Source organism: Syngnathus scovelli, chromosome 17 (genome assembly GCF_024217435.2).
Source record: "Syngnathus scovelli strain Florida chromosome 17, RoL_Ssco_1.2, whole genome shotgun sequence".
Classification (NCBI taxonomy): Eukaryota; Metazoa; Chordata; class Actinopteri; order Syngnathiformes; family Syngnathidae; genus Syngnathus; species Syngnathus scovelli.
The window spans coordinates 7,882,944-7,905,189 of record NC_090863.1 but is presented as its reverse complement, the minus strand read 5'-3'; the positions used below and the strand labels follow the sequence as shown (position 1 = coordinate 7,905,189).

General features: G+C 42.4%; 1 protein-coding gene across 2 annotated transcripts; it reads right to left on the bottom strand.

Annotated features, from left to right (window-relative positions):
• Positions 1-395: 395 nt before the first annotated feature.
• On the bottom strand, positions 396-21,384 carry LOC125984432 (leucine-rich repeat and immunoglobulin-like domain-containing nogo receptor-interacting protein 3). 2 transcript variants are annotated; one of them, XM_049746272.1, is made up of 5 exons: positions 20,646-21,384; positions 11,846-11,928; positions 6,573-7,176; positions 5,722-6,465; positions 396-5,637 (listed from the first exon to the last, which is right to left on the bottom strand). In XM_049746272.1, exons 3-5 carry the CDS (start codon positions 7,125-7,127, stop codon positions 5,068-5,070), a joined length of 1,869 nt encoding a protein of 622 aa, XP_049602229.1. In that variant the 5' UTR covers positions 7,128-7,176; positions 11,846-11,928; positions 20,646-21,384; the 3' UTR covers positions 396-5,067. The 2 variants fall into 2 exon arrangements, with proteins under 2 accessions (XP_049602229.1, XP_049602228.1); XM_049746271.2 differs by lacking the exon at positions 11,846-11,928 and having other exon boundaries at positions 20,646-21,383.
• Positions 21,385-22,246: the final 862 nt, after the last annotated feature.

Genomic DNA, 22,246 nt, shown 5'->3' with positions numbered 1-22,246 from the left:
AATATTTCTTATAATGTTCCATACATATTATTAAATATTACTTATATAATTAAATACACATACTGTACACTTATATTACTTATAGTCTTGTGTACCAAATTAAAATAAATAAAAACGAAATACGAGGAAAAGGACATGCTGAAAAAAACAGCTGATAAAGCAAATTATGTGTCAATATATGTTGAGTCCTTGCTCATTTGTATCAAAATTCCTCCAATTACGTTATTGGGTATCTAGCGCTGTCTAGTGGTGATCATAAGAATTGCAATAAACATTGATGACGTACACGTTTCCTTCTGAATCCAAAGCCTACTTTATAGTCTAATTTCTTTTAAGATATGGGATGTTTGGCCAGTCAGTATATAAAACACGATGAAATAATTAAAATAAAGAACTCTTGTGTTTTGTTTTTATTTGCAATTTTACATTATTGTGTTTTCTTTCCCATTGAGACCAAGCGGCAATGGAACCCATCAAAACATGCGTGATCCCTGGAGAAAAAAAGCACTACTTACAGCAACTTTTATATTACTATACTCTATTTGACTATACCTACAATATTTACAGTCAACAGTCATTTTCCTCTGTCAGACATGGCAACAAAGTCTACAGATTTGATGACACCATATGGCTAATAGATCTATATGTACATTCTTCACACCCAAGGATTTGCACATTTTAATACAAATATTTTTTTTTCCAACAGACGACCGGATGCTCAGAGTTCCCATAAGGTTCATAACAGTCTCTCCTTTACATGCTTTAGTGATTGCCCATTTTAAGTTAGCAATGTTTGTCTTTACATTGGATCTGAATTTAATTGGAGCACAATATATCCGGACCTAATAAAAGAGGTGCAAAAAATAAATAAATAAATGAGACCGCTTTCTGAAAAATTCAACGCCAGGATAAGAACCCAGACAAAATATAATACAATTGTCTGGTATATTTCTGCACTCGAGCAATTCCATCAATATAGGAAAATGTGCTATGTCACTATTGACCAGGGGAATTAATATTAAACTCCAGCTTGTTATTTCATTTTAAAAGGTAATGAGTGCCAAGCAGGTCTCTTTACTCCTCCCACTCCTTCAAAGGAATTGTTCCAGTGACAAGGTTCAAGATAGATCAATGAACGTATGCCATTGATAATCCGGTCCTCGCACAGCATTGATCAGACCCACCAGCATCCTTGGCATACTAATCACTTATCTATAGCTGCAGACCCCAGAAAACTTTGTGCAGGTTACCCTTCACATTAGTAGTTGAAAAAGATTTTAAAATCTTGATGACGTATATCACAAAAAACTGACATTTGGGGGTGGGGGGTGTTGACTTTTTATGTCTACTCTGCATTGTCAGTCCTTCTCGTCATTGGTCCCAAACAAGTGCAGGTAAGCATTTGGCAAAAGAGCGATGACTCTGCAAAAGCAGTGCGCCAATGTTGTAATTGTTTTGTAGGCGGTGAGGAAAATAGGAAAAAGAACAGTTTCTTTTGCTCTATTGGAGCCTTGTGAGAAAATCATTACAGCACTGACTAGTCAATGATCACAACAGTCAATTTCAGTCTCCTTATAATTATTTGTTACCGAGAAACCAAAAGCTGTCATTTTCTAGCAGCGTCTTATTGCCCAGGGCTCTTGCTGTTACTCTTCATGGCCACTAGAGGGCAGCACAGTACAGTATTACCACACTACTGTAGCTGGAAATGTTCTGGACGGGTTTCAGACATCCCAGTTTTGCCTCACACGTTTGAATATCTGTTGACAATTGCACTTGCAGTCATTTGCATCAACATATTTCTGGCCTCCACTATTTCTGAGAAGTCTGCTTTGGTAATGTGACTACCGAATCAGCCAAGCTGGCTTCACTGTCATCCTATTAATGCGTCCCTCAGCTCTGGTAAAGCAAGTCAAGTCTGATCCAATCAAAATATCAAGCTGGAGTGAAGATGCATTCATTTAGAGGCGGTTGGAATGACCGAGAGCCAAGTCCAAAGTGATGGTGACGTTCATCACCGAAATTGAGGACGTTTTTGAATTTATACAAGCCAAATGTTGAACCCAGAACAATCTACATAATGCAAGCGTTTCCCATATCCTAATAAATCTGCTGCTGCTGTAAATGGAGCGTCTCGGTGACGATAAACCAACCTCAGGCATACTGGAGGAGGGGGGACGTTGCTAAGCCTACTTTCTGAAGAATCGCAGCAGAGATGAATCGAGCTATAGACGGAGGCGATGGCTTTAAAGCTACTCAATGCTTACGGAGGGAATGCTCGGAAAGGCTTGATTCAAAGGCTTTGCAAATGGATACAAGCAAAAGAAGCAGAAAAAAAAAGTCTTAGAGACTGAGTGGTTCTTTCAATCCTTGAGTAAAATGTCAATGTCCAAAGCATTGTGTGTTGGATTGCGGTGATGACGTTCTTCTTCAGGTGTAGTGGAAGAAATCTGTAGAAAAAAAAACAAATCACAGCCAGAGAAATATCCCAGTGCAGAGCAGGAAAGTCCCAGTCATGTTTTGGGAGGAGAAGGAGGGATTTTCTTTTGTTTTTAGGAAACCTGGGTCACCCCTTCCATATTTTTTTTAAAACTCCACCCAGTTTGAATGGCATCCCACCACGACGACACAACGAGCACACGGAACACGTGTCTACTACCACACAACCACATTCCAGCCTAATACTGTGAACCGGAGAAGAAGGAGGATGCCAAAATGCCCAGAGGGGGAAAGATGGCAAAGAGGGAGAAGACAGAGAAGGAAGTTAACAACAAAACTCACCCTTAACTATTCTTATATTGATGTGCACATAATAACACCATCGCAGATCACTACGGACATTCCTGATGTCTTCTAAACCTAATTTCCACTGGGGAAGATGGACGGATGGAAACACAAGTGGCGTGATTAAGGGAGAGGATACAATTACGATTTGGAAGGAGGGTGCATGGGGGGGGGTCTGTTCTTAACACAGGGAGGCAAAACGACTAAATAAAATTGATCTGTTGGTTACTTTAATCATTACTAAGCTAAAATCAAATTGAAATGCCGAAATGAAATTTCATTAAATGAATTGATCTGTTTAAATATGAAACAAACTCAGAGATGGGCAATTCAAATTATTTTTGGTTAGCTCTTGACAAAAATGCCCTTTAGAATCTGAACAAAATATGTGCTAAGTTATTAAAATTTCAACACTGAGGGACCTTAAGTATGTGTTGAGAACAGAACAGGCCCACACGGAGAAACGGGAGTGTTACAGTTGACGAAAGACGAGGAACTCAAAACTGGATGACGAACAACGGATAGAAATAACAGATCAGCTCCGAGAGAAGCTACTAACAAAAAAAAACACAGTACCACTTTCTACTGCACAATGCAGATGTTGTGGGTAGGGTTAACGTGACTTCATTTACATTTGTTTCTGTGGTCTCCAGCCAGGGACCCCTCCCAAAAGGAGGACCCAGTGGGGTGTATGGGGAAGGTTGGGCAAGTGGGGGGAGTAGGGGGTGCACTGGGCTAGGGGAGGCAGAGACATTTGCACGCCGACCATCGCAGAGACAGAGAAAGAGCAGGCACACTTTTTTTTTTTGGTGTGTACCTAGTGGAGATCAAAAGTCCACACAGCTGCCATTCAAATGCCAAGTTTGTGCGATATGAAAAAATTATGTATGATGGCTAGACCAAGCGCAAAATCATTATTTATCTGACCTATAATCTGTATTTCATTGAAAAAAAAAAAAGGTTGCAAAAGTGTGCACACCCCCATGTAACTTGGTTTTCTGTGGACAGAATCATCCAATCACATTCAAATTTAGGTTAAATGGGAGTCTGCACACACGTCGGCGGTACGTGTTGACGGTTGGACTCGGCACCACAAGCTTGTTCATTTTTTGCACTAATGAAAAGCTCTTCGCTGCACGGGGTTTAAGATACTCCATAAAAGCAAAGCTTAGTTTCTTCATTCATAAATATCTAACAACTTTCGCCCAGGGAATGAATTATTGCTGGAATGTTCTAGCCGATAGCCACTTTCGTAATTTGCCTTTTCCTGAGAGAACATCGACTGTCCGTGTACTGCAAGATGTAGGTTACTCATTTGTGGATGTGTGAGGATGATTGTGCATGTGTCAGCGTGTTGTCTGCGGCGTGTCCTCTGTCTGCCTCTGAGTAGGTGCCAACCATCCAGGCTGCCCCCCCCTGGCAGTGTTTGGAAGGTCAGCTGTCCACCAACGCAGCAGAGAGCTGAGGGACAAAAGAGCAGCGCTCATCTGCCCATTGCAGCTCAGTGTTTGCCTTTTAATGTTGCAAAGGAGGAAGATGACCGCTTCCATCCTTTTTACTTGACCCCTCCAATCTCGCTTTTGGCAAACAAGCCAGTCTCGGTGCTCTCTGTTGCGTTGGTTCTTTTGGTTGCCATGGTGCTCTGTGTCCAGCGGGTTTGTCTTTGAACCAAGCTAGACGGACACAGAACACCATGGCAACCCTTGGCCGGCGTGCTCGTCCCAAACTCACACAGCTAATGTCGCAAATAACCCAATAAAGACCAAATCTTTTTTTTTTCCTCATTCCAAAGCGTCAATAAGTTATTTGTAAATATTTATATAAATTTTGTAAATTATAATTGGTGACATCACTGAAGGATTTAACCCTCGTCTCAGTCTGCCATGCATGCTTCTTAAAAACATGTACTTAATATCAAGAAAATTATAAATTATTTTTTTAAATAACCCAACTGCAAAGCAGCAGTAATGAGAAATTTAAATTAACATTACATTTTTTTCCCTCAATCCCCTATTAATGAAAGCAGAGAGAAAGCCACTTTTCCATGAATTGATATAAAGCATGAAAGATTTTCCTTTCCATCACTTTTGTATTTTCTTACTGTATAATTTTAAACATGACTTTTTACAGATTGAATCCTGGCTCCTGTTTTAAAATAGCAACTCAGAAGCCATTGACAGCAATCATAGTGCGATTCAGTGGCTGTGTGTGTTTACGTGTGTCAAACACGTTTTTTTTGAGACGTGCTCATGCCTCCCCCGAGGGACCCCTGGCTGCGTTGTTTCATATCATTTTCATATTAAACTTCCGGGTCCCTCCGGAAGAGCTCCCCGTAGCGGGCTCGGATTTACGGAAGGAGTACTCCACTGTGAAGTTGTTCTTGCGTTGGCCCCGTCCTCGGCTCCACACGAACAAGAGCAGGAAACAGAAGAGGACCACCCCCAGAAAAGTGATGCAACCCATTGCCGTGGAGACCAAGATGGTGGTCAAGTCCAAGGTAAATTTAAGGAACACCCGAGTGCTATTCAGGTTTGTATCGTTGAAGAACTCGCCGCTGTAGAGCGAGCGATTGAGAAAAAAGGCTGAGGCTGCATCCATTGGCTGGCTGCGAACTGTGAGCGTAGCAAAGTAGGTGTCATTGCCTCCGGCATTACTGGCGATGCAGATATACGTTCCGCTGTCAGTAAGCTGGGCGTAACGGATCTCCAAGGTGCCACTTGGGAGAACGGTGACGCGGCCCGAGCTCTTAGCTGTGATCCGTCGACGCTGTGGGGATATCCAGATGATAGCCGGCGTCGGTTCTCCTTCGGCACGGCAAAGGAAATTCACCGGCTGGCCCTCTCGTGCTGTCACCTGGAAGAAGCGGCAAAAAAAAGTGTAAAAGTAGTGCTTTGCCGCCATTTCCTAGCATAAATAAAGAAATATCCATCCAATTACCTGCTGAAGCTTGCGGTTGCGTATTTTAGGTTTCTGGCATGTAAAATGATCAAAGAGTGCAGAATCGGTGAAGCTACTCAGGATGACCCCTTGCACCTCCACGGGCCCTGCACACACCGGTACTCTGCCGTCAAAGTTGAGGGTCTTGCGCCTTTGCAGGATCCACAACAGACGGCAGTCACACATGAGAGGGTTCCCGTCCACTCTGATAGTCTCCAGACTGTTCACAGAGTGGAAGGAACCCTCTTCCAAAGTCTGAAGGTCATTTGAGGAGAAGTTCAGGACCCGGAGCTGACGGAGACCTCCGAGAGCATGGGGCTCCACCGTCATCAACCCTGTGCTGACCATGATGAGCTCCTTCAACCTCAGCAAATCTCTGAAGGCCCAAGGTTCCAGTGCTGTGATGGGGTTGTAAGAAAGGTTGAGGTGGGTTAGATGCACCATGTTTTTGAAGGAGCCAGATGGGACGGACGTGATGTTGGTGTTGGTAATGGAGAGCCAGTGGAGATCCAGACCCTGGAAACTAAGAGGTGAGATGTACTCCAGGTATGGCCAGTGGTTGATGTCCAGAGCTCTCAAATTTGAAAGCTTGCGGAAATTCTGGTCTTCCAGAGCCATGATGCTGAGGTGATGGAGGCGGAGGGTGACCAGGCTGCGGAGATAGGACAATGTCTGGCCTGAGATGGATGTCAGGTTGCAGCGGGCTATGGTGAGATCTTCCAGTCCCAGCAGCCCTGAGAATGCCTGAAAATTTGGTAAACAGAGGATTGAATGGTCACTGTGATGTTCCTTCAAAACAGCTTAGACTTATGATGTCATGCAATCATTCAAATCGTAATGCAGAAGACTACCTTGTGGGAAATATAAACCAGTTCATTGTCTCCCACTTCCAGGTGTTTCAAACTCTTAAGATCTTGGAAGGTGTAGTCCAACAGAATCACAATCTTGTTCTCGCTCAGGTCCAGGCTGGTCAGATTGCCAAGTTTGGCAAAGGCCCCCATGGGCACTAACTTCAATTGGTTGCTCCTCAACTTCAACACTTTCAGATTGGGCAGACTCGCAAAGGAATTGGGTTCTAATGTGGCGATGAGGTTTTCGCTAAGATCCACTTCCTCCAGCCGGGGGTACGGCGCTAGATCGCCCGCTTGCACCCATCGGAGTCGGTTCCTGCTGAGATCCAGGAGCTGTGTCTCGGTGGGGATTCCTTCGGGGATATTGGTGAGCCGCCGCCGCTGACACGACACCGACCTCAGCTGAGCCGAGCACTCGCAACGCGGCGGACAGGCCTGGCTACTTCCCGGCAGCGTCAAAGTTAAGACGGCAACCAGAGAAGCAGCCAGGACTGCCCGCCACTTTTTCGGCCGTGGCACTAAGGCACGCCCACCAGGGCCAGGTGAGCCAATCATGGCCCTGGTTCTGGGACTCCTCCCCTATTGCAAGCAGGGTCACTTGCACCTGTGAGATAAACAGAAGACAGGAAGTCAAATACATCAAGTGTAAGTAAAAATGCTCTCAAGGTTGTGAAAAAGAAAGATGAAGCCTATCGTCTCCTATCTTGAAGGCTCATAAAAATTACATCCACTCTGCCATAAATTATCCATGCTTCCAGTGGCTTAAGTAATATCATACCGAAAGCCGGAGAGATTTGCGGCATATCATGACACGGTTTAAAAATACTACTGACAAGCTCCCGTCGGGTACGCCGATCCGTTTAAGATATTTAAGATAATTTGTCATTTGACTAATTCATCTATGCTTTTGGATGGGGGAACTGGGACACGAGGAGCTTCTTGCAAGTCAGATTATTTATGCACGTACGCATGCGTCTCCTTGTTGCACTGTTCCATTTGAACAAATGAATTTATCATGGCAGTGCATAAACAAAGATATGAAAGAAAAGTATTTGGCGTCATAAACTCAAGTCATATTGGGCTATTTGGTCAGGTGTGTGATGAGGCGTGAGTGCGTAGGATGAAGAAGCCTTTTGCCGATCACAGATTGGAAATCATTTTCTTTCTCCTTGTACGCAGATGAGATGAATCACTTGTGCTTGAACGTTCCTTTGAGCAACCCGTCATTCCTCCCACGCTTGACTTTTCCAAATGAACACCGTCACTTTCGGCCATTAGATCTTGAGCAACTCAGTGTTGTTCCACTTGTAAAAGAAAAAGAAATGTTTTGAAAGGATTAACTTTTTTAAAATGAAGAGAAAACCACCACAAGGTTTCTCTGAGAGTAATTTCATGAGAGAGGGCTCGAGTGCAAGTCACAGGAATAATATGCAGCCAAAATTTAATAACAGAGACCTCTCTGCCAGCGCAGGCAAAGAGCAATAATCCACAAATCTTGTGCTATTTACTCAATCACATTACAAGTGAACGGCCGACAACTGCGAGCAAGGGGCTAAGGTTATCGAGATGATTAAATAACAGCAGCAAAAAGCAAAAACAGCAATTGTTTGCTCCATTTTCTGCTTCGTACTTGGAACATTTTCAAGTAAACAGCTCGTTCTTAATTCGATTCTCAGTATAGAGGTGAGAACATCTAAGTTTGTGGGAATTTGAGCCTTCGGCTATCGCAGGGGTTGTCAACCTGTGGGCCGTGGCCCTCTTGTGGTCCGTGGCAGTATTGCAGGTGGTCCACAAAATTGGAAATGGAAAATTGTAAGATTTTTAGGAAGAAAATATTTATTTAGACTTGATTTATATATATATATATATATATATATATATATATATATATATATATATATATATATATATATATAATTTATTGTGTTTATGGTGGACAATGGTTTTAAATAATGGAAATGAAATGGAAAGCGATGAATCCCGTGGGGTTTGTACAAGCCTGAGGACATAACTGTTCCTCCATTTTACAAAAGAAAACAAAACACATATCTTGAAGCCCGGCCCCAAATCTGGCACAATTTTCCATTTTTCGCTGGGAGACAAAACAAAAAGCGGCTATGCAGACTGCTGCTCAAACTGACCCAGTTCTCAGCGACGACTCAGCCTCGTGCTGTCAGGCGGCAAGCGTTCAACATGATCGGAACAACAAAACAGCAAACCTCTGCTTCTGGTTGGAACAGAGCGCACCACCACGGCTCCTAAACAAACATTCAGGCAGTTCTGCATTCGAACGAAAAGATGTAAAAAGATTTTTAGAGTTGTTATTGTGTGAATATTCCGGCCTTTAAAGCTCTGTGCTGCATGAAAAGCCAAATCGAAACAACCCGAGCGTTATCCTACCAACAAATGGCACAGCATGAATGGGTGAGTTGACATTGTGAGAGACAAAGTCCTCACCGCTCAACTCAAGGGCAGATGCTGAACACACATTTCCGTCGTACACAGAGAAGGACACTCGACTGTTTACAAATGTAAGGAGTAGAACGAAAAAGTCAGAAAAACAACACTGTATTGTTGTGAGCTGTCCACAACACGATTCTCATCATCTTGCCGAGTCACGTAACCTTGCAGCTCCTTCGTCCTTCTCAATGAGTCACATGCCAGCGAGTGTAAACTGATGGAGACTGACATACGGTCAAGTTTGACCTTTAGTTAATCTCAGCTACATATCGAAAGACAAGAAGGGATCTTACGATAGAGAAAAGTAACAAGAAATTCTCTGTTTCCATAGTACAAAGTGTTTGTAGATCAAAATATATGTTTGTGAAACCCTTTGGAGCCATAAAGTAAAGATTTTCCCTTCAAGCCTCAGCTTCATCGGCAAACAGCAGCCACGCACGACTGTAGTCGCTCATAACATCTCTTTACAGGCAATGAGGCTGTTAAAATTCCCTTCCAGGAAGCCAATCAATAAAAAAAAAAAAATCTTACCTGAAGTTATACAAGCGCACATATAGCTTTTTTTTGTTCGTTTTTAACAATAGCTGCTAGCATGTGTCATGAATACAAATACAACAAAATTATATTTGGGCATTGGTACGACTTTAGGAATTTACCACGACGTGACTGCACACATCATGCAAGCAAAGCACAATCAATGGCGTTTATGATGTAACGTTGTGTCTTTGGCTCGTTTGTGCGCAGTGTGCGAGACTCGCAGTTCCGTCCTCTGGGGATGCATCAGCCCTCTTGCTTGATGGCTGCGTGCACACACAGAGGTTGACGTCTCATCAGTAAGACAGCTTGTGACTTATGCAAAATTTTTTTGCACTGACCCCCCCCCCCTCTCCTCCCCCTCCCATCACCAAGTGGCAATATGCAGCTTGAAGCATCTTTTTAGAATAATGGAGGAGTTCACTGCAATCATAGAGCACTTTTCTGCGGCATTTCAAAATGAAAATTATGCAAAAATAAAAAAATCCTCATTATGTTCAATTATATGTGTGGGGTTGATTGCTTATGTCATTCCTCTTTGCAGATTATTCTATCAAAAGTATTGCAGAGAAAAACACATTTTGGATTTCTCCGTGTTTTTTTTTTTTTATGTGCTCCCACACAGCGCTGGCTTTGCTGGTTTGTTTACTTGCGTGTGCGTGTGCGTGTGGAGGCGAGTTGTATTTGTTTGTGCATGCTCCCCGTGGAAATGGAACCACCTACTTGTCAAAACATCATCCTTTCCTTGCATGTAATGTTATTGGCAACACTGTTGTTTGTAAATAATAATAATAATATAATAATTATTATTAAAATATAATATTAATGCTTATATATATTCTTATATATTTATTATATTATTAAATCTAAAAATATAATAATACAAATAATACTAATTTAAAAAGAAATGTATATAAAAAATAAATAAATAATAATAATAATGATGAAAAGACCCCTTCCAGATCATTTCAGTGATGTACATCAAAAATGCTCCACGTAAGTCTACACATGAACATTTTTTGACATCTGAGAAAAGTCCCCAGCATCAGTGAGTCCGCCACAGCAGGAACGTCAGTATTAAAGCACAAAACAAAACACGGCATTATTGAAAGTGTTGTTTGTTCTCTTCAATGGCGGCGCAGCCAATTTGAATCTAACTTCCCATCTGTTGCTTTGCACCGACAATTCGGCCATAACGACCCTCATAACACACAATCGACTGACTGAGATGGGGATAGAGTAACGCGCCTGTGCTGTCATGATGCTTAGCTTTTTATGCGACGACAACAATGGACCTTTGATTAGGCAAATGAGGCGTGAAAGCGGCGGGATGTATACTAAGTACACATATGTTGAAGCCCCGCCCCCCCATTATAACTTTCAGGCCTCTCGTTTTTCCATCAACCGCTCAGATTGCAAATCTCACGCTATTTCTACCATGTGACATCACAGTTTCCAGATCCTAATGAAGTCACGTGACCTCAAGGTTCAAGGTTCGTAAACCTCCGGGGCATCGGTCTCTTTGGCTTCGTCGGCAGACATTAGTAGCATACCGACCGGCTAAAAAGGGGAGCAGATTAGTTTACAAAAAGACACCCGCACATTAACGCTAAATTTAGGTCACTTTTAATGTCGTGCGTATATTTACTTATGTCGCAGACACCTCACGTGAGCTTGACTGCCAAATCTGGACGTGTCAAAAGTCAATCGCAGAAAAGCCGAAACAATTAGCTGGAAATTTGACAATGAGTGGCGTAAAAATAGATTTGAACCCGCCTTAATGGCTTTGTGTCAAGCTTGGGCCTGTTATCCACAACAAGAATCTTTTTCTGTCTTCCTCACTTCAACTGTGTTGCGTTTCCAGCGCATGACTTCTAATCTGTGTCCGCACCGTAGTTTTGATCAAGAGCCGGCACCATCGATCACAAGCCGGGCTCCGTGCCAACCGCTCGGCATGTTCAATTCTTACAAGTCGTTAGAACTGCTACGTGCACAACTGAAGTCAAAATGTGGCCACGCTCACGCAGAAATTGACAAAGAGGACAGATGTACTGCGGTAAAACGATCCGGCGCAATTGTTTATCTCGGCGTGACACATTAGGTCAAGCCGTTAAAGCACAATTGAGTGGAAGGTAATAAAAAGCCACATGACTTTATTTATAAATCCAATATTTAATCAAAAGTGACCCTTCAGCAAAGGGATTCTAAAAACGTTAACACAAGTAGACAGTCATGATTTTGAGTGACATACAATATGACATGCATTAAATTAGTCTCACCCCAGGGATATCATTGGCCTTATTACTGGTGTGGATGGAGATGGATCGTTAATTATGTAGCTCGTGTCAGAAAATCTTGGGCGCTGTGAGAAAAAAAAAAATCTTTTAAACGACTTGAGGGGAGCCTGGTTAGAAAAAGCTTTTTACCTTTGGAGTGATTATTTTACAGCTTTGAGATACGAGCTATTTTGAGCGTGGTCGTGAAATGAAGGCACTTAACTCAAACTAGATTCAAATCCTTAACTCCTTCATTTTATTCGATATTTTCACCTTGATCATGTCCGTTGAAAGATTAAAACCGAGATGTTTTGGCCTTATTTTTAAAGTCAGTTGTGGAGCTGGATGATAGATGAGGTGTACTACCAAAAAAGAGCCATCTTGGTTATGATTACGGAGGTTGAGGCGGGTTATGAATGGAGGCCATTTCCTGTCTGAAGGCTAATGAGGGTCCTGATAACAAAACGGAGCGGCCGATTGGGGAGTGAAGTCACGTTCGGACGTAGATTGAGATGATTGCCAAGGTGCCTCTGAGGAGAACCCGCCCCCCTTAGCAATTGCTTCACCCAAAAGGCTACCGCCCCATTTTCGACCTTGTGGAAATGTGGATTTGGAGTCACCAAAAAAAAAAAAAAAAAATCAATTCAATATTATTGCTCAATAGATGTGAAAGCAAGACGTCCAGGATCCACTGTGAATAAAATGAGTTTGTGTAACGGGAAACATTATGCAAATATCAGCCTGTCATCTGTTGGAAACCAGACAGTTTGATGGATGAAACAGGAGGGAAGGAGTCACTAATGATGGACGAAGGTCAGAGCTATTTCGCTGCTTGACAATTTAATGATGCAAATTAAGTCTGACTCTTATTCCCAGGCACAGAGAAATCCTGCTGTTGCTCGATAATGCCGAAGCTTCCAGCGAGACCCCAACCGGCATCGTTTTTATGGATGAATCTTTCATTTAGTGGTCACATGACCAAGATGCATGTGATTTGCAGAAGATAAATGGGAGGGGGAGGGAGGAAGTGCGAAAGCTTTCATGGTCTTCGAAGAGCGACAAAGGAAGAATTTGTGGCCGCAATTTTCATTTGGCTTTGACCCAGATGAAGAAGACGGCTTTTGAAAATCAATGAATAAACTCCAGATGAGAAGAGATTTTGACTGTAAACCCGTCAAAGAGCAGGTGACGGTGCGAGAATGAGATGCGCATACATGGCAGGGATGTCATACGCGGGGTAATTGCACTCCTTCACGGATAATCGTGACCCTGTTAGGCCGGCTGCTGATTGGCTGCCCGCTTCTCTGATTCTTCCCACGCAACCAATGGGAGCTGTCACTAACCGCTTCAGATATGGGCATGAAGAGACAGGCTGACAAGAAAGGAAAGAAGCAACCGGAGGTAAGGATGGAAAAAAGAAAAAGAAAAATGGAAGGATGACAACCATGTGGGGGGGATGACAAGGAAAGATGTGGAACTGTATTGAGGAAACAAAGGCCTCAGCTCAGTATTGTCACTGCTGGGAAATTGCTGTTGTACAACTGACAGCCCAGAGGGTTGCATTATTTATTTATTTATTTATTTATTTATTTATTTATTTATTTATGAATTTAATTTAATTTAATTTAATTTAATTTAATTTAATTTAATTTAATTTAATTTAATTTTATTTTATTTTATTTTATTTTATTTTATGTAAAAAATGAGTTTAACAGGGATGGAGAGGAGATAAATTAGATCCTTTTTCCACCCAAAATCTCTAAGGAGGACAAACATGCCAAAAAGCACACAAACTTAGACAAGGCAGTCGTATAAAAGTGAGAATGCTTTGTAAAGAATGCAGAGCAGGACTGTGAAGCGAAACAGATCACTGACAAGAATGAGAAAACAGCGAATGGATCTCAAGGGAGGAAGTTTCTGGAAAGGTCAGAAAAAGCAGTTGAGCAAATAAGAGATGCTGGAGGGGCCGGGAGGTATATATATATATATATATATATAAAAAAAAAAAAAAAAAGCGATCAAATGGGCAAGATGGCCGAGCCAGTGGGAGAGAGGGTGGTTTGTGACTGACAGCAGCCTGCCGATGTTATCAGGACTCCAAAGTGAAACGGCACGGTGACAGAAGCGATTAGCTAATCCGTGTCCACAACTCGAAGCTATCCGCAATGACATTTGAGGCCAATTCCACTTTCCTAGGGCTTGAGTTTACAGCTCATCTACCCTCAGTCAGGTCATAAAATAACTAACGACTGCAAATTGTCAGCGGACAATGTAGCTGCAGTCCCGATTACAGAAATGATATCAGGCAGTGACATTTCTCCTCAGGTACAGCCTGCACTTTGAATTAATTTGAAGCTGGCTGCAAGAATGTCATGTAGAATTAAAATCCGGATAAGAGCAATACTTTGCCGCTGATTTATCAAATGACTTTGGCCCAAAAAGTAGACATAAAGGGAGCCATGGCAGACCAAATTCCCGAGGGGGAGGGGGGGGGGGGATTTAAACGGCAGCGTCCTCCAGCTCAGAGAGATATTAATGGGGCTCAGCTATTGAAGACAAAGCAATGATAGAAGTTCTCCCTGGGGTACACCCAATAAAAATTCAAGGACTCACTCTCCTTATCATTTTTGTTGCCACTAATGTTCATCATGAGAGGTCATGGCGAGAAAGTTTCAATGAAGCCTCAGGAGGTGGAGCAGAATTACATAAGGTGTGTTTTTATTTGTCATTTCTTTTCAAGGGCATCCACTTCTATATAACAAGAGAGGAAGTATTGACAGTTTATTATATTAAATAGGAAAAAAAAAGTGAAATCGGTCTGCTGAATGGTGCGCTCAAAGCTATTCAGTAGAAATCTGCGCATCTATCATCACCATGACAACCTCGGGAGAGCAAATGCGTGCACATCACACATGGATGAAAAATATACATGTACTAAAGAAGGAGCGGGAAAAGGAAGGAAAGCAGTTTCTGCTTAGTATGCAGTCCCTCCCAAGGACAAGACAATGAAGAATCTTTTCAATCTGGCGAGTGTACCAACGGATGGGTGGAAGAGCAGAGAGGCAAGGGGAAAAAAAACCCCAGCACAAATTGAAAATAACCAGAATAGAGTGTCACCAAAATATTTCCATTTCCTCCCTGATCCTAATTTTCAAGCACAGTAGTTGAATTATTCATTTTGGACCAATGACATGCAGCCAAGAGGACAGAGTCTTTGCTCAATTTGGATTCACATCATAAATTTATGAATTAATGCTGAAATGGAGGAAAGGATGATAATGGAGGGAGCTCGGGTCGCTCAGGTTGCTCAACAATGTCACAACCCAAGTAGTTGAGGAAACTTAATCTGAGGCATGAGAAGGAAGCTGTGTTGATATATTTTTTTTCTGCTTTCTGGTTGAATTGAGTCTCTTTGTCAAGGTCAGAATCCGGCAAAACGATGTTGTGAATTTAAAGCCTGCAGACAAAACGGTTACTGTCAGATTCTTCCGACATCCTTGCTGCAGGACAACAGGTCTGTGTCCAATTTCGGGAAAACAAACGAAGGTCAGTGGACCACATGATTTAAAGACACTTGTGTTTTATAAATGAGGGTGCCAGAAGGATTCCGTTTGAAAGCGGCAGCTAACCTTTAAGCTCCGCACCACCTCAAAAAAATTATTACACTTGACACATAGAAAGGACAAAGGCACACATATGTGCTCGCCTTCCCGAGGGATCTCCACATGGCTGCAGTTCTGCACATACATGTGCTTGTATCAATGTGTGTGTTTGTGTGTGTGTCTGTGTGTGTGTGTGTTGATGGTGAACAGTCCCCAGGCTTCCGCGATCCTGTTTGTGTAGCAGCGAGGCAGAAATAATGCCTGAATCTGCGCTCCCTCTGTGTGTGTGTGTGTGTGTGTGTGTGTGTGTGTGTGTCTGTGTGTGTGTGTGTGTGTGGAATAGAGGCCATTGCTAAAGGACATCAGAGAAAATCTGGCCATCTACATTGACCCAAAAATAGTAGCATTATGAAAGCTGTCTAATGGGGAAAAAGGCTGCAGAAATAAATGCCAAAAAAGAAAAAAAATTATATTAATTGCAATCATTTCTGTCTCCTGTATCAAACACAAGGATTTTTTTCAGATGGGGGGGGGGGGGGGGGAGGGCACTACTTTGCTTCATGTTTCTTGTCAAATACATTTATTCTTTTTTCAATTTTGATCAAGGACTATTTTCCCACTAAATTCACTCTTACCATACGGATTTTTTCGAGGCATATATTCTTTATCCTCTGTGAAAAATGACTAACAAGAATGAAATGCAGCAGCAATTTAGTATATTTAACAATGTGATGAGGATGATTATGCCTATATATTTTGATTTTCACACACAACAGCGCTTTCCACAAAACCATAACGCTAATGTGTCTCATAATAAAACGATGACACGTGTCCTAAACGGTTATTTCCATAATATTCCTTTTATGGTGTTAATTTCACCTGGGAGCAGTGGGCAGCGATAAGGAAAAAGATTTTAGAAAATGGTAGTCGGATCATTAAAATCCAATTGGCCCGGTGCGAAAACCACATTCAGCTGAGGCAAACTCGGCGTTGCAGGAAAACACGTTTTCGGTCTTACATCTGAACAAAGCAGCGGGATCAGAGGAGAAATCAATGGCCAAACAGCATCCATTAACAGAGTCCTTATGGATCATCTGCTGAGAATCACACATCAAAGTACCAAAGAGTCAGTCTGAGAGGCATCGCAGACTGATTGACCTGATGCAAGTAACCACACACACAGAAATGAACACACAAAACGGTGCTTCAGTCGTGCTCTTTGCCAGAGGTCATGTGGTTAGAGTTAATGAATAATGTTCCCCGCTGCACTTAGGTTTGGCTGTACAGATGGCATTATATAGATTAGCTACACACACACACACATGCATGCATGCATGCACACACGCGCGTGCACAAGCAATTAAACAGGAAAGTGAAGAAAAAAGGTTTCCTGCAATCGCACGACCAATTCATTAATGGATTCTGTGCTTCAAATAGAAGGTGCTGTTTTAATCTGCATTAACATTTAACACACACAGTGTGCACATGCATGTTTGAAAGGGTAAAGTGTAATTGAGCAGCTTTAACATCAGTGACCCAAAAGCGACCTACATCAGCTTTTAATGAAGTCTTAAGCACAAGATGGAAATTTAAAGCAGGTAATTATAAGTACTTGTGGGGCAAAATAAGTCAGTGTTACTCGTGGTGAAAGGGAGAACTGCGCCGTAGTGGGAGCGGTCACAGCCGATTTTAATCACGGCTAATCAAAGAGGCTCCTTACGCTTCGTTTCAAACCAGAGCAGGAAACTTCAATAACACAGCAAAGTTAATTAACAAATAAACTTGAGTCAAAGGGAAAATGAAATGCGGCAGAGTCCGAAATTTGAATCCATCAAAAGCTCACAGCGAGAGACAGCAGTCTCGGCGTCGCATCAAAGACGATTCCAATTCCCCGTTCCGCTATCGCAACAGAATGAGCCGTGTGCGACGGGAACTCAGGTCCCAAAACAGCATGCATCTAATTATCAATTCTGTTTCATGTGTTAAAAGAGCGATAATGGAATTTCCGAATGAATTGCCGATACATAATGTGTGAAATGACATTGTATAATTGGAATGAGTGGACGCCGCTTGCAATACTGTTGCGCCATTTCAAGGTCAGCTTGAAGGTCAATAAACCGTCTGGTACAATGTGGCAGCAAAACGATGAATTTTTTTTTAGCATGCCATAACTAAATGCTAATTCATTCTAAGGAACTTCACCAGGGAGTGGAAAGCCAAACAGCCAGACTGGCTGAGAACCCAAAGACCCAGAGGGGGGTGGGGGGGTCACGTCTGAGAAAATTCAGAGCAGAAAGTGAATTAAAGGGAGCAAAATGAAAAGGGCACAAGGGGGCAAAAGACGGCGGTGCGAAACACAGCCTACTGTGACAAACGAAATGAAATCAAGAAAAGCAAAGTACAGGTTAGGGAGGTTGCGTTGTAAAAGTCAACCAGTTCTTGCCTTATGATGACAAAGTGAGGGCAAATATTTTTGATTGACTCCACATGTCAGATGCCAGAACATAAAAAAAAAACAACAAGATAAGTGTCGTCACTTGCTTGAAATGTTGTGCTAAACGAGACCGGAGAGATTATTAAATCCAATTTAGCAAGTGACCTCAGATGAAAGCGCAAGGTCAGTGGTTCATTCCGTATGCATGTAACCTGGACTAGCTCGTGCGTGCATTGCTATCATCACATGTGTCTTATGTCCTTGTCCGTGCACGGACCCTCATCACCATCCAGCAATCTAATAGCCGCGATCTTTCGAGCGGGATGATCTCAAGGTCAAACTTAAATGCGGGCACATTCACCATTAAAAAAAATTAGCAGGAAAATAAATCAAGTCTAAATAATGAATCAAATTTATATTTTAAAATGATTTACCATTTCTAATTTCGCGGACCACCTGCAATACCGCCACGGACCACGAGAAGGCCGCGAGCCACCGATTGACAATCCTTAAAATAGACCCATGTTGAGGAAAACAACAGTCTTGGTGATTTTTTTAGATATTATTTGTCCCTAGGAAAATAAAAATGTTCCGATAAGATGAGGAAACCCACCACAGAAGATTAAAAAACACATAAAGCTGTCTTTGTGGGAATTGGAAAACCTCCTGCAGCACTAAAAAAAAAAAAAAAAAAAAAAAATCATGCAGCGCATCGTATTGCAGTTTACTGAGCGGTGGGCCTGATCAAAACTCTCGCTTGCAGCCAAGAAATTATCCCTTCAATGAGGAAAGAAAGCAAAGGGGCAAGTATAAAAATCAGAAAAGATCACAGAAAAAGGAACAGCGGGTGTTCTTGCCTGATGGCGAAATAATTCTATTTTTTTACTGAATTGTAAACAAAAAAAAAATCAAGCCTTTGTCTCCATTCTCAAACAGCTTTCAATGCTACCCTTAAATAAGCAAGCAAGTCGAACCTTTACTTTAAAAAACAATCTAAAATCATTCAGTCTAAGTCTAAATAGAGTTTTTCATACTTCTTAGCAAATACCAACTGGATTTCTCATTTTGCACGTGTACCTAATGAAGTGTCCAGTGGGTGTACACTATATTATACCGTCAACTTCCTCTTTATTGATTAGATAATCTGATTTTACTTAATCCCCAACTCTGCTGTTCCATTCTCTCATCTGTCTTCCCCGCAATCTTCCGAGATATTGGAAAATCTAGGCGAGGCCTTTCTCCAGTCTCATTCTTTTCATTTCATACGAGTATTTCATTCAGGCTTAAGCAGCAGATAGGGCAGTGGCACACGATTCCTTTACAAGTTACAGGCATGCACGGAAGAGATAAGCAGAGGAAATAAATTATAAGATAGCAAAGATAAGCTAGCAAGGGACTGTGACAAGTCAATCTTGCTTGGGGATGGTCTACTTATTAACAATATTTGTTTTTTTGCCCTTGTTTTGACTTTACTGAGAGGGTGAAAACTGGCAACGAGTATAAAGTAAGAAGCCCAAACAAGTTAATGAGGAAGAGGAAATAATGAGCTGATTGCGTGATTAGAAGCTTATTCGCCAGCATTTTTCTATTTGCATAGCCGTATAGTGTATGTGCTGGATTTAGTGCGCAATGAAACGTGAAGTGGCTGCTGCTTATGAGCCGACACCGAGGTCACGCTTCGCCCGGGTTCAACATCAGAAAATGGGCATGAAACTTAACACCCGTTCTTTAGTTTGATGGGGGGTGCAGTGATAGAGTGAAGAGGTGCAGGTAATTGCCTAACAAGTAGAGATCAGGAGAAGACAGAAGACTGTGGGGAAGAAAAAGACTTCATGAGAAAAGAACATGTGCATAGTGTCCGTAGCCTCCACACACGAGTCGTTTTTCAGAGGATAAAGAATATATGACTGTGAGTATTTTCGAAACTGGTTCAAAAACGATCATAGTCTTTCACAAGTAGCTACAAGAACATTTTAGTCAAGTGTATATGAGGTAATTTGAGGTGGGGTAGGCGTGGCATTCATCCTACAGCTACGCTAAGCAAAGCTATATACGTCCCGCAGCACACAAATAAGACGGGCTGTATGCCTTGAGCAGGGGTCACACAAGTTATACGGTTTAGTAGCTCCGATAAAGTCATTTGTTATGTTTATGCTAAACAAGTGGAGATGTAGAAACGTCAGCAAAATACAGTATAGATCTTTTGCCATCTAGTGGAAGAGTATGTCATTGCACCTGTCACTATATGTGACTGGCATAGATTATATTTGTAGAAAATAAATGAAGGTAGGCATGAGTTTTGAAATATTCACATTCCTAGAAAATCACAATGTTTTATCACTGGTACGCTATTAGAACAGTTGCGCTACCCCCCTGTGGTCTTTCGGGGTAACCTGGTGCAACGGGTGACCTCTGACCTACTGCATATTAAAATAATCCCTCTTCTTCTAATTTTCTGTTGCTCTCACTCGAAAAAGTTTCGGTAGGCTTGTCGGAATGGTCATCCTTGAAGATGCACATACACTGATACACACACACGCGTGCACACGCACACACACACACACACACACACACACACACACACACTTACGATTCTTGTCAAATGGTGTGTTTGTTACCATATCCAGCTACAGGAGAGCATCAAGAAATAATCTCATTGCATACAAATGATGTCGTGCAGTTCTACAACGACAATAAAAATAAACATGCACAAATGTGTGTGTGTGTGTGTGTGTGTGTGTGTGTGTGTGTGTGTGTGTGTTCCTACCCAGGACTGAACGGTGGTCCCTGATGCCTCCTCATCTGCCCAGCTGCACGCGAATGTATTTTCCGTCGTCTGTCTCTCTTGGCTACCAAAATGCTGCCGCCGCACGTGCCACGTTCCACGTTCCTCAGGTCCCCCCCCCGTCAGTGTCGTCCACTCTCACTCTGGGAGTCTGACATCGGCACCTGCCACTCACACCTCCTCCCTCTGTCCGCCCCCCCCCCCCCCCCTTCCTCTCGCTCTCCACACTTCCTTCAATCCCTCCCTCCGGCAGGATCGTATATGCACTCGTCCTCTTCACTCTTGGTTGGTTATTTTGTCCACCAGATGAATCCAGGGGCAAAAGTGTCAGCGTTCACTAGGATGTTGGGGAGGGGAGGGGGTGGTGGGGGGGGCAACATGCAAGATTTGTCTTATCCTTGAAGGAAGCGCTTGTCCATATAGTCAAGGTGCCCTCCAGCTCCTCCTGCAGCTCAGGTCTGAGGTTGTGGCGAGAGACGAGATGCGCTGCTTGCTTCTGTCCGCTTCGGTATGAGAGTCTCTCTCATTTAGTATGCTTTTCATCGCCCCCCCCTCTCTCTCTCTCTCTCTCTCTCTCTCTTTCTATGCTCTCTAGCTCTTTATCTCCCCCTCCCCTCCTTGCCTTCACCCTTTCAGTCACTGCCTATCTGCTGCTGCTTCTGCTGCTGCTGGGACTCACAAATCACAGAATTGTCTTGTGTAGAGTTGAGTGAAGCTCGCCAAACATTGAGTCTGGAGGAAAAAAAAATAGATTGATTAGAAGAGCTAGGGAAGGGAAAAGACATTTTATAAAAACAGTAGAGGCGCTTCAGCGCACTTTTTCATCAGTAACTTGCTTGGCATGCAAAGCTTGATACACCAAAGAGCACTTAAACGAAAATACTTTGAGCTTTTTATTGGTCCCGGCATATCTTTTGCCATCTACTGGCGGAGCGAGCAATTGTTCTGCATGCCATAATAAATAAACCGCTGCAACATACACAGATTATGTGTTTTGAGTTTGAGTGTAGGAATCGCAATATCATAACATGGGGAAATTATGTCAATATTTTAAATGTGTTTCTTATATTACCGTATTTTCCGCACTATAAGGCGCACCTAAAAACCTCAAATTTTCTCAAAAGCCGACAGCGCGCCTTATAATCAGGTGCGCCTTATATATGGACCAATATTGAGCCACTACAGCAGGCGTGTCCAAAGTCCGGCCCGTGTGCCAAATGTATATATCTTATATTTGGACAAAGTTTCAAAATGGGCCATTCACTGAAGGTGCGCCTTATAATCCGGTGCGCCTTATATATGGACAAAGTTTTAAAATGGGCCATTCATTGAAGGTGCGCCTTATAATCCGGTGCGCCTTATAGTGCGGAAAATACGGTACTTGTTTTTTTAAATTTATTTTGTATTTTATGTTGTTTTAGGTTCCACAATTGGTTGTTTTACTATGAGTCACAAGGTGTTGTGTTTTTAAATATATCAATTATTATTTTCAGATGAATTTGGCTATGGCACACTTGTTGCCGTATATACATGTATGTTTTGCATTTATTTTTATTTTTACTTATGAGAATATCTCAGGGGAG

What these genes read in the sequence shown, in the direction of transcription:
- LOC125984432 (XM_049746272.1), bottom strand. Translation starts at nt 7,127, where the DNA reads ATGATTGGCTCACCTGGCCCTGGTGGGCGTGCCTTAGTGCCACGGCCG. An exon ending in TGGTTTATATTTCCCACAAG is followed by an intron (nt 6,466 to 6,572) that starts GTAGTCTTCTGC and finishes CCAAATTTTCAG; the next exon opens with GCATTCTCAGGGCTGCTGGG. An exon ending in GCAACCGCAAGCTTCAGCAG is followed by an intron (nt 5,638 to 5,721) that starts GTAATTGGATGG and finishes CGCTTCTTCCAG; the next exon opens with GTGACAGCACGAGAGGGCCA.